Source organism: Neofelis nebulosa, chromosome 6 (genome assembly GCF_028018385.1).
Source record: "Neofelis nebulosa isolate mNeoNeb1 chromosome 6, mNeoNeb1.pri, whole genome shotgun sequence".
Classification (NCBI taxonomy): domain Eukaryota; kingdom Metazoa; phylum Chordata; class Mammalia; order Carnivora; family Felidae; genus Neofelis; species Neofelis nebulosa.
Genome location: NC_080787.1, coordinates 44553349 through 44564868, shown reverse-complemented (window position 1 = coordinate 44564868; position 11520 = coordinate 44553349). Strand labels below are relative to the sequence as shown.

Below are 11520 nucleotides of genomic sequence, written 5' to 3'. Positions count from 1 at the left end.
ACCAGCTGTGCTTGTACATTACTGGGGAAACTTTCTGTCCTCACCTCCTCTCTCCCTCTGTATCCAAAACCAAAACTACGTAGGTGAGCTGTGAGAGTGGTTTACTCTTTCAATGATCGTGTCTTCTTTGAGGTTTAAGTAGGAGGGGTCTCTGGTCTGATTTCCTACTTTATGGGAGGCTTAAGTTTGCTGCCAGCCCCCACAGGTGGCCCACTGAAACAGTAGTTCTAGGCCGCTCGAAAAACCCACCAAAAGGGAATAATAAAAAGAAGAACAACAGGAATGTTTACGATTTGGCTCTTACATAAAGTCCCAGCACTAGGAGCTATCAACAGACTTTACAGCCTTCACTAGCCTCAAGATCACTCACTCACTCACTGGCCCTTTTTCTTCTACACCACGATCACTGGTATAAAGCAAGGATGGGAGAACATGAGGACGTGATGAACCAGATCCAAGCAGAGAAAGTGTGCCAGGACAAAAGGCTGGGCTGCTCTTCTTGTCCAAGAGCCCTCTGGTCATCTTTGAGCCAATCTAGCTCAAGGGCAGCTATGATCCTTGCCCTTGCATGAACAACTAGAAGAGGCCAAGCCCAAGTCTGTCCCCATAGATCCGTTTCTCACTGGGGCAGTGGCAGAGCTGAGAACCGTTCCTCATTACTCTTTGTTCAAAGGGAGATGTCTCCGGTCCTTGCCTGCATTTCGGCGCCTCTTTCGACTCAAGAAGCTCTCTAACTTCTTACTGCGTTTCAACTCCTTGAACTTCTCCGCTAGGACCAACTGGCGCTGCTCAGCTAGAGAACAAAGAGAAAGAAAGCAGGTAAGCAAGGGAGGAGGCACTCCTCTTTTCTTTTCCCCAGGTCTGTACTTCTCAACCTCGATGCTGGGATACATGACTTGGTTGGAATTCACTGGTGTATGCAGCAAGCAGATTTTTTCTACCATTCCCTGCTTTCTCTATTAAACCAACTATGAGCTCCTTCTATGCGCCTGGCCCAGCATATGTAGGGGAGGCGGGAGAGATAAAAGCAACACTCCTTGCCCATAATCTATAATTAGGGATATAAGAATAGTTACAAATTAACTCCTCCCTACCATTTCTATTTTCCTCCAACTTCCCATGGGATCCAGCCTTCATGACTTCGTTAGGGAGCTCACAGACCCCCAACACAGCATGCTGCCTCTATGGCCACCCAAGCCTGTCCCTGTAACCAGCCTGTGACAGCTGTGCCCCACTTACATTTCTTCAGGAAGTATGGCCGATGGCCCTGCTGGGCCCGAGCCCGCCTCTCCTGCTTCAGGGCCAGGCGCAGCTCCTGCTGGCGCTTGCGTTCCTGCTGTGCCAGTTCTTGCTGCTCCTGAGAAGCAAAGACGAGGTGGGTGAGATGGGTGAGTAGGAGGGACTGTGAACCACCTCCCGCGTGCCCTGAACTGTTCTCCCCGCCCACCTGCGATTCTGACCCACTCACCATTCTCTGGAGCAGCTGCTGCAGTTTCTCGTGCTCCTGCCCTGAACGGTGCTTCTTCAACTGCTTTTTCACAAGCTCCACATTATAAAATGAATATGACGGTTAGCAGTCTGCAAACGTCAACCAAAATGTTGTGCCAAGCATTATACTAAGAGGTTCGCGTTTGTTAATGCAGTAACACTAAGAGATATGAATTATTTTATTATCTCTTTATGATTAGAAAAGTGAGAAGTTAAGGAACCTGCCAATGGTCACACGGCTGGTAAACTAATGAGCCAGGATTTGAATAGAAGCACATTTGGGAGAGTTAAATCAATTAAGGAGAAATAAATCTGCCCACCACTATGTTCCCTGTTCCCCTCTGCCCAACTCAATAACCTGGACCCGAGTTTCCCACCCCTGGAATCCCCATGAGCTAGTCTAATGTTCCAAACCTCTTTCTCTTTGGCTCGGATGTCATTCAGGAATTGATACGTTTTGTCAAACACCTCAGGATTATATTCCCCTGACAGATCGTCAAAGCGGGGGTCCCGGGCTACCTTTGGAAAGAACAGAGAGACTATAAATGAACTGTTCAATCTCCCCTCACTGAGACAGCCCTTCCTGCCTCTTCCTCACCTTCTTACTGATTGGAACAACTTGACGCAAAAATGGCACCCGAACCTTGGCTGACATTTCCAGAGGCCTACGGAGAAATTAAAAGACATGTCCAGGGTCTCCAGTCCTTTTTTGTTTTTTTTTAAAGATTTTCTTTTTAGGTAATCTTTATACCCAACATGGGGCTGAAACTCACAACCCCAAGATCAAGAGGGGCACCTGGGTGGCTCAGTCAGTTGAATGTCTGACTTCAGCTCAGGTCATGATCTCACGGTTCATGAGTCTCAGCCCCACATCAGGCTCTCCGCTTCAGCCTAGAGCCTGCCTGGGATCCTCTGTCCCTCTCTCTCTGCCCTTCCCCCAATTGTGAGTGCTCAGTCTCTCTCTCTCAAAAATAAAAACATTAAAAAAAAAAAAAAAAAAAAAGAGGTGCACACTCCACTGGCTGAGCCAGCCAGATGCCCTGGCTCTCCAGTGTTGTTTTTTGTTGTTGTTTGGTTTTTAGTGTTTATTTTTGAGAGAGACAGAGTGCCAGTGGGAGTTGGGCAGAGAGAGAGGGAGACACAGAATCTGAAGCAGGCTCCAGGTTCCAACCTGTCAGCAAAGAGCCTGACGTGGGGCTTGAACTCACAAACTGCAAGATCATGACCTGAGCCAAAGTCGGCCCCTTAACTGAAAGGGCCACCCAGGCGCCCTCCCTGGCTCTCCAGTCTTGATCAAAAGCCTCCCATCTAGGAATGCAGACACCTACTCAAAGTCCCAGGTATTCTCAAATTCCTGGGGCAGGCCTTGCTCCTCACCTGTGCTTATCTGCAACACATGCATTTTGGACAGGTGGTCTAGAACTTGGCTTCTTAGTATTGTTTCCAGCTACCAACTGTTTGTATGTCTTAGTCCCCACTTTGTGCTGCAATTCCAACAGCTCTTCAAATGACATGTCAGATGTGTCTGTGGAAGGAGGGGTGGGGACACAACTCAGCACAACATCTCCCAGCATTACAGAGATATCATCCCACCCACATTCCTTAAGTAATTGACCCTTTCCAATGTCCCCATCAGGCCAATCACAACAGGCTTTAGGCAGCGCAGGTTGCAAGAGTGCTACACTGACACCTAACTTCCCAACCATCCCCACCACCTGCTAAGGAAGGTATACAAATGTACGGTTGGGGGTAGGCCAAGCCACAGTCCATTCTTTTTCATTTTCTTTTGAATCCTGCCTTCACGGTCTTCCCCACAGGGCATGTCTTCCTTGCTCAGTTACCACTGCCAGTGCTCTCCTTCATACTCTCAGCACCTCTCACCTCAGCCAGTGCTCTAGCCTCCTAACTGGTCTTCCAACCTCCATCTCCTCCCAAAGTTATGCTGGACAGGCTGGACAGGGGCACCTAAAATGCAAAGCTGATCTCATCATTCCTACCCCTTTTCCATACACACATGCTTCAGATCACATCACTTCAGAACTCAAAACTCCCTAATAGCTTCATCTTGATCAGAGTAAAAGCTACAGGCCTTATAGTGGTTTGAAACCCCCCATGTGACCTCACCCCTGGTCTCTAATCTTGAGTCCTATAATCTCTTTCCCACTCCTCTCAACTAGTCTAGCACTTACTGAGCAAGAAGATCTATGATCCTGCCTCAGTTCCTTTGCATTCGATGTTGCCTCTGCTTGGAATCTTTATCCAGATGTATTTACTGTTTCCTCACCTCCTTCAAACGGTTGCTCAAATGTCACCTACTCAGTGAGGCCTTCTGTAACTACCTAAAATTGCAAGCCCTCCCTTGCTTTCTCTCCATAGCCCTTATAATCTTTTTGAAAAACTGAGGTATAATTCACATATCAAAATTCACCCTTAAAAATACACATTCCTCTGCTTTACCTTTTACTGTATTAATTTACTTTTTTTTAGTCATCCTTTCTGAAAGAGAAGTTCCATGAGAACACGATTTTTAAGATCTTATTTTTAACTTATCTATACACCCAATGTGAGCTTGAACCCACACCTCCCAGATCGAGTCACATGCTCTACTGACTGAGCCTGCCAGTCACCCCGGAACAGGAGTTTTTGACGGCTTTTATTCACTACTGTATCTACAGCAACTAGAATGGCATCTAGAACAGCCCGCACACGATAGATGCTCAACGAAGATTTGCGAAATGTGTTCAATCCTGACCTACTAACCCCCAGCAACCAATGCCTCCCCAGACTGTACTTTTTTACACACGCGTTTTCTCTCTGCGCAAAACTCTCATCCTCCCTTTCAGAAACTGCCCAGGCTGTCCTATCCCAGGAAGCGCCTCCTCACACCCCACTGTCCCATTTTGTCGGCGGCGCTCCCCGCGGTGGCCTCTTACAGAGAACTAGGCAGTTTCACGGTCACTGCGCCGCCACCTACCCTTCCCCCCGCCCCGCGCTGCCCCTCGGCCCGGCACCAGGCCCTCACCCTTCCGCAGGACCCCGGGCCCCACGCCCTCGCCATCCTCCTCGCCTCTACTGGCCCTGCGGAGAGACCCGAGGGCCGCCGCGATACGAGAACTCTCCCTCGGCATTGGCTTGTGGGACGCGCCGGGAGCGAATGGCGCCACTTCCGCCCTCGTGCCTCCCGCCCCGCCTCTTCCGGCTTCTCCGGGAGACGCGTCTGCACAAGCCGGTGGTGGCTAGGACACTCCGGCCGGATGCACGCACTCGCTATGCCGTCTCCACCTTTTGGTCACATGGCGCTGGACTCCGCGCTGTAGAAAAGCCAGGGCCAGACCTTGGTGGTATTTGGTTTCCTTTTGCTCTTGGCAGAGAAGCCAGAACCTGGCAGAGAAGCACCCTGTCCTTTCGCAAGCTTCTGCCATCCACCCCCATCGTATTCCACAAAAACATCACACGTTTGGAGATTTTTAATCCATTTTTATAAAATCTGAGCTGGCTGGGAGCGTCAGGGAACAGCAACAGCTCAGGGAACGGTGGGATTATCTGCTGGTCCTCGCCTCCCCAGGTCAGGGAGAATGAGGGTTTCATGGCAACAGTTGCAACTCCTCTCAGCTCCCAATCAATGCTCTTGACTCAAGCAGGGGGAGGGGGTAGAAACAAGGGTGGGGGAAGCTCCTGAGGCTCAGACACTGCTTGCTTCTCCCTAATCCCCATTCCCTTCACTTCCCAACAGAACCTGGCTGGCCTGGGGCAGAGCAGAGGCCCAGGAGCAGTTGGAAGGAGGTGTATGGGACAGAGCACCAAGGGGAAGGGGCCCTCGGCCCAAGGGGGTAGGGAACTAGCCCTCCCCCCTACAGCTCCCCACTGAGTTCACAGCACAGGAAACACCTCTAGTCCAACAACTCCACGCAGAGGTATACCGAGTCCAGGGACCAAAGGGGCAGGCAGGTGAGGGATGAGGAAGTGCAGTGAAGATAATAGCAGGCTCAGGAAAGGAGGCGGCAGCAACTTTCTCCTACCCATGGGAGGAGACGATGGGGCGACTGATATTGCTGTTGGTGGTCATGGCATTCAGCTCCCACCTGGAAGGCCAACAATGACAGGCAGAAAGGGCAGAAGAGTGGAGCCTCCACCCTCAAGCCCAGAATTGCTCAAACAAAGCTATGAACACACCAGTCCCTTCAACATCCTAAAGCTCAACCACCCACAGCCACCTCTTTCTTATAGCCTTACTGTTTGACATGATTGTTAACAATCATGGCCCCACCCACCACCAAATCTGGTATCACCCACTCATCCACCTGCCAGCTCATGTAGACTTCCTATCTATGTTTATATATGTGTGCTTGTGCCCAACTCCTGGAAAAAATCATCTGTATACACACCTCAGTAAACTTCCCACCCTACCTTTCCCCCTCTGCTCAGATCCAACCAGGAATGCCTGTTTTTACTCTCAACTCCCAACCCTTTAAAGGCCTGACTCCCCTCTCCTAGGCTTGTACAGACTTCCCCAGCCCTCCCACCACATTAAAATTAAATCCCTTTTTTCTCCCTTTCTTTTTGACAATTCTGTCATCCTACAAAGATTTACCAAGTACCCCCTTTATGCCAAGACCCTCGCTACAGTCTACTTGGTATGAAATACTTGCACATGTGTCAATCCTGAGCAAGTCTATGAGCCAATCAGTTCAGCCTTGTATACTTCGTGTCACCAAATACTGAACACCACCACCCCCCTCCCCCAGGCAAGTAAGAGTTAAACTGAACTGATACAGGAGAGGGAAGTGTCCATAATGACCCTGAAGGACACAAGTATACACCAAATAACTTTTGGTGCTTGATTTGGACCTAAGAATGGAATTCAAAGGGAAGTAGCTAGGAAGGACCTCCCTTAACTCTGGAACTAATGTGATCCAAAGATTCCTATACTTTGCAGCTAACTTCAAAGATTTAATTGAACTTTCTCAGCATGTTAAAAACAACCATACAGGCTCGGGTCTCAGGAAGTGATGCTTCTGAGCTTGGTTTGAAACACCGGATTTTTTTTTCTTCATATGATTTACCCAGCTGATAATCCTGTATCTCCTTTGCTCTCACTCTCAAGTACATTACATCTCCAGCAGAACAAAAACTTCTGTCCCCTCTATACTGAGAAACAAGTTCATCTGATCACACACTCTCAACCAATCCCTCCTCTCCAACCACTCACTGTACCTGATGTCATGGGGCAAACACGACTGGTCCAGGTTATACTGAATCACGGCCAGTTTACACAGAGTCTTCAGACTAGGGCCTTTGAAGGAGAAGTCAGAGAGAGGGATACGCTCAGAACCAAGGAAAGGGTCCACTCCTCAATGTCACCACCCAAAGACAGGGATACACATCTGGAAATATGTGTACTTACTAAAGTCCAAAATGTGTAAATCAGAATGATCTATGAGGTCAAATTCATCTCCCAGGCCTTCCTCAGGAGATGGACTATAGGGATCAAAAAAGAGATTAAGGAAGGAGGAAAGACTACCCATGAGACCCTTCTCCTCAAATGCCTCCCATGCAGTCAGATTGGGCCCTTCCCCAGGCCCTCCCACTTTCCTCCTAACCTGGTACCCCCAAAGAGAACAATCTTGTCGCCAACAATACAGCAGCACTGGCGCCGGCGGGGACATGGCCCCTTCCCCTTCGGTTCAATCTTTTTCCAGGTAAAGGACACTGAAGAGAAGTTTATATGGAGGTTTAATACCTGCCCAGTCCAGACATCCTCCCTACCCCCATGCTCACCCTCACCTACTTAGGATTATTTTTTCCCCTCCCCCAATTGCTCCTTGTTCTCCCCTTAAAGGCAGTGCTCTGGGGGCGCCTGGGTGGCTCAGTCGGTTAAGCTGAGTCGGTTAATCTGACTTGAGCTCAGGTCATGATCTCTTGGTTTGTGAGTTCTAGCCCCACGTCGGGGTCTGTGCTGACAGCTCAGAGCCTGGAGCCTGCTTCGGATTCTGGGTCTCCCTCTCTCTCTGCCCCTCCCCAGTTCACACTCTGTCTCTCTCTCTCTCTCTCAAAAATAAGTAAACATTAAAAAAAAAAAAAATTTAAAGGCAGCGCTCTGTACCAGGGTTAAACTTCCAGAGGTCGTGGAAATGCCGGTTCAGCCTTGCATTATAGCCACCAAAGATGTACAGCTCCCCATTATAACCAACTGGAAGGAAAGAGAAACGTGAAGAGTGTGAGGGCAACAGGTGGGAAAGGGGACCCCCACAGAGACCGACAGACACTCACAGGCTGAGTGGCTCCGGCGGCCCTCAGGCAGCACTGGAGTGGGTGGACAGTCCAACCAGGCCTCAGTCCTGGTGTCAAAGACACGGATGCGGTTGCAGTAAATCTCATTGTTGGAATGGAATGGCCCAAAGCGGTCGGCACGGCCCCCAAAGACATACATGTGACTGCCCAGCATTGTAGCTGAGTGAAAGTCCCTCCAGCGTGCAGGGTTGCCCTGGGCAGGAGCAGAGAGACAAAAGAGTGGGAGTCAGCACAGAGGCAAGGAGGGTATCTGCTCTCACTGAGCTTCCTATGATTTCTTCAATTGAAAGTAAGGATCTGGGAGGAAGAAGAAAAGGCAGACCTTTGTACAAATAAGGGTCCATGTCATGGTACTGGTATCCAGCTTGTGAATGTCATTGGAAAAGCAGTCCGCCTGAGTGGGAAGAGAAAGGAAGTGAAGAAAGGAATCAAAGAGGGGATCCGTGGTGACCCTCTGACTCTTGGCCTCTCCCGTCAAAACCCGCAAACAAGCCAAAGCCTCCCATTCCACCACCCTTAATTTCCCTTTCTCTTTCTTATTCTCACCCTAAAGCTCTAGTTTGCTCCCAGACATACCAGCTGCTCGTAGCCCCCGAAAATGTACATGGTTTTGCCCAGGACACAAGCTGAATGTCCATCCCGGGCCCCAGGAACTGTTCCTGACACTCGCGGTGTGGACCACTTGTGAGTATCTGAAAGAGAGGAGAGGCTGGGTCAGTAAGCAACCTCTGACACCACTTCCTCCAAGACTCTAGAATGCCCTCAGCCCACACCTTTCCCAGCCCATTCCCCGGAGGCATCATTTGGCAGAAGAGAGCCTCTCTGAGATCCATACTCACTGACGTCAAAGGCATAAAGTACATTGCAGGCTCCTTCGGTGTCATTCCGCCCGCCCCAAAGGAAGACCATGTCATCGATGAGGACGGTCGAGTGTCCATACCGCATGTAGGGTACCACAGGAGCCTGCCCACGGATGGCAGGCCTCACTGGGGGCAGCTTTGTCCAACGCAAGGACACTGTGGGCACAGTTCTGCTCAGCCCTGGAAACCTCCTTCCAGGCTGTTCACCTTTTCCCAAACCAGACATTCATTCCCCCATCCCCTTTGGCCATGGGGACTGCCACCAAACCTCATTCACCTGCCCGTTCCCCTCCCTGACATGGGTACCCAGGGATGGTCCCAGCATTAGCTTACCTGCATTGAAAATGTGCACATCAATCTGCCGCAGTGTTTCATAGTCTTCACCAGAGCAGTAACCCCCGAAGGAGTATACCCGGTGCCCAACAGCCACTGCAGCATGGTTCACCCTGCGGGGCCCGCCCTCCAGGTGCACTGTCCACCGTAACATCCCCTGGGTCACTGGTTACAGCAACATGCCCCCCCGGCACGGCCTGCTGCCTCTGCTACCTGCACACAAGTTATGGCCATGGGCTCCTCAGGCAAGGTCTTTATCTGGCTCACCAGGACTCTGCCCAGGACCAGCCCTTGCCTCCAAGCGTCACCCTGGTGGCCCTCCCACACCACCTTTCCAAAGCTCAGGTAGAGGTCAGGGAGCTAGCCCTGGTCCTGTGTTCTCCCACAGTGAAGGGCGGGGCGGCTCTGACCTGATTGACAGCTCAGAATTTGCTGATCAAAGGTTCAGCATGGTCATCCCTTACTCATGGAGGCTTCACCGTGTCGCTGGCCTGGCACAAGCTGCAAGCACCGCCTGCCCTTCCCAGGGCAGTGCATTCTCTTGTCTCTCTGGCTCTGCTCCGCTTACTGCCACCTCTCTAAGAATCTGTGCTCTTTAAGGTGGGGAAAGGGATCTCAAAATACTCAGGGCTATTAATAGTGCAGCCAACCCCAATCGGTCCATTGAAAGCTGGCATGGGTACTTCAAAAGAGAAAAGCTTTTGGCTTTTGGAGTGAAACAGTCCCCCCATCCAGGGCAGGGTGGATAGGGTAGGAATGATCCAGGACAGGGGGCTCCACGGATGGTAAGCCCCTCAAAGGGAGCTCTCGTCAAGCTAAGCTGTTGTCATCAGGGTCATCCAGGGCCCCTCACAGGCACGAGGAGTTCCTTTAACAGCTGTGCCTGGTATACTGCCAAGACTAGGAACTTAAGCCAGAAAGGTATGTGTCTGCTGGGGACTGAGGGGGTGAGGGTGGAGAGGAGGAATTTTCCCCTCCTGCTACTTCTCCAACCCCGCTATTGTAATAAAGAACAAGCTGTTTCAGCAGCTCTTCTCCCACTTAGATCCCTGAAAGGGGTATGGGGTAGGGGTGTGTGTTAGAAAAGAGAGAGGAAGGGGCGGGGGGCGGGGGAGCCCTTGGGCAGGACAAGAAATAGACTCAAGCATGACCTGCCAACCTAGTGATAATGGGTACAGTTGAAGGCTCTGTCAGATAAATGTTCCTCCAATGGGTATTGCCTTCGTTGGCAGGCACCTGCTGGGTTTGAGTGGATCATCTGCTCCCTGCTCAAGAAGCCCTGGCAGAGCGAAGAACCTGGCAGAACCTCAGGCATAGAGAAAGCAAGTAAGGGAGGCCCCTCATAAGAAAGAGACACGGTTTTCAGCTGGCTTGCCAGCCCCCCTCCCCCTTCAACCTCCCTCAACCCCCCATCCCATGCTTTAAATAGCCAGCCTGCCAAACCTGAAATAGCCCCGGCAGGAAACCACTCTCACTTCATTACTCCTGTTCTCAATCCAAAAGATCTTGGATCTGGACTTGTGGGGACAGATAGGAGGTTGAACAGTTTAAGAATGTGTCTTTTGTCTTCCCTCATAACTTCTACTCCCCCCCCTTCGGCTATGTCAAGGTAAAGAATTCACAAGGGAAGAGAGAAGCAATTCCATCCAAAAGTGGACAGATTCTTAGCTGCTTCACAATGACAACTCAAACTCATGGAGATAAGCCCCTACTGTCTCAGGGGCCCCATTTATCTCTGGGTCTCCTGGATCATTGGTGCATTCTCAAGCTTCCTGCATACCCTTCATGTACCTACCCCCCTCCCTGGTCTCTTGCAATGTCCACTCCCCATTTCTGGCCCTTCTTGATTTGTGAGCTTTGCAGTTTTCTCCTTTTTCCTTCTCCCACCGCACCAAGCTCCACCCCGACAGCCCTCCATTTTCCCTCTTCCACTAAGGGGAAAAAGGCGAATATTCACTGACCCCTTTCGGCCAGGGATATTCCTCCCTGCCTATGACGCTATCCCTGTCTTCTTCCAGTCATCCCAACACTCCCCTCCCCCACAATGCCAGACCCTCCCCTCCTTTTTTTACATTATCCTCAGCTTCCCCGTTCTCCTCATAGCCCGGTCTTCCTTCCAATTCCCTTCAGTGCCTCTGCCAGCCACCAGGTCCCCCCCACTCATTTCCTCACCATCCTCCCCCAGTCCTTCTTTCCCCATTAACACTCTCCTTTCCCATCATCCCCCTAGTTCCCTCCCCACCCCCACCTCATCACTCTCAGGCCCCTCCCCCACGACGCCAGCTCCAGGTATGGGCGACCCCAGCCCCTCCAATTTTCCTTGTTCTTCTACCCATCCCGGGCTACCTGCCAGGCCGGGCCGGGGCGGGGCCGCGGATCCTCGCGCTGCCTGCAGTCTAGAACCCGTTGCGCGCCAACCGACGGCTAGCTCCCCAACGAGATAAACACAGCCAGACTCGGTCCTTCCGGCGGGCAGCCGTGTGCGCACGTGCAGTCAGAGCTAAGTGCCCGAAGCCTACCGGGACTTGTAGTCCACGGGTTTCCAGAG

At 51.2% G+C, this 11520-nt stretch overlaps 1 protein-coding gene across 5 annotated transcripts; it reads right to left on the bottom strand.

Moving 5' to 3' along the window:
• Positions 1 to 275: 275 nt before the first annotated feature.
• LOC131514240 (kelch domain-containing protein 3) lies at positions 276 to 11517 on the bottom strand. Of its 5 annotated transcripts, XM_058734011.1 has the most exons (15): positions 11319 to 11517; positions 8973 to 9185; positions 8619 to 8795; positions 8356 to 8471; positions 8102 to 8173; positions 7759 to 7972; positions 7592 to 7678; positions 7089 to 7197; positions 6893 to 6966; positions 2866 to 3013; positions 2087 to 2153; positions 1903 to 2007; positions 1469 to 1543; positions 1240 to 1357; positions 276 to 793 (listed from the first exon to the last, which is right to left on the bottom strand). In XM_058734011.1, the coding sequence occupies exons 2-15, from the start codon at positions 9124 to 9126 to the stop codon at positions 657 to 659; spliced, it is 1653 nt and encodes a 550-aa protein (XP_058589994.1). In that variant the 5' UTR covers positions 9127 to 9185; positions 11319 to 11517; the 3' UTR covers positions 276 to 656. The 5 variants fall into 5 exon arrangements, with proteins under 5 accessions (XP_058589994.1, XP_058589990.1, XP_058589991.1 ...); XM_058734007.1 differs by lacking the exons at positions 276 to 793; positions 1240 to 1357; positions 1469 to 1543; ... (1 more) ...; positions 2087 to 2153; positions 2866 to 3013 and adding exons at positions 4951 to 5570; positions 6703 to 6781; positions 10416 to 10489 and having other exon boundaries at positions 11319 to 11471; XM_058734008.1 differs by lacking the exons at positions 276 to 793; positions 1240 to 1357; positions 1469 to 1543; ... (1 more) ...; positions 2087 to 2153; positions 2866 to 3013 and adding exons at positions 4951 to 5570; positions 6703 to 6781; positions 10448 to 10489 and having other exon boundaries at positions 11319 to 11471.
• Positions 11518 to 11520: the final 3 nt, after the last annotated feature.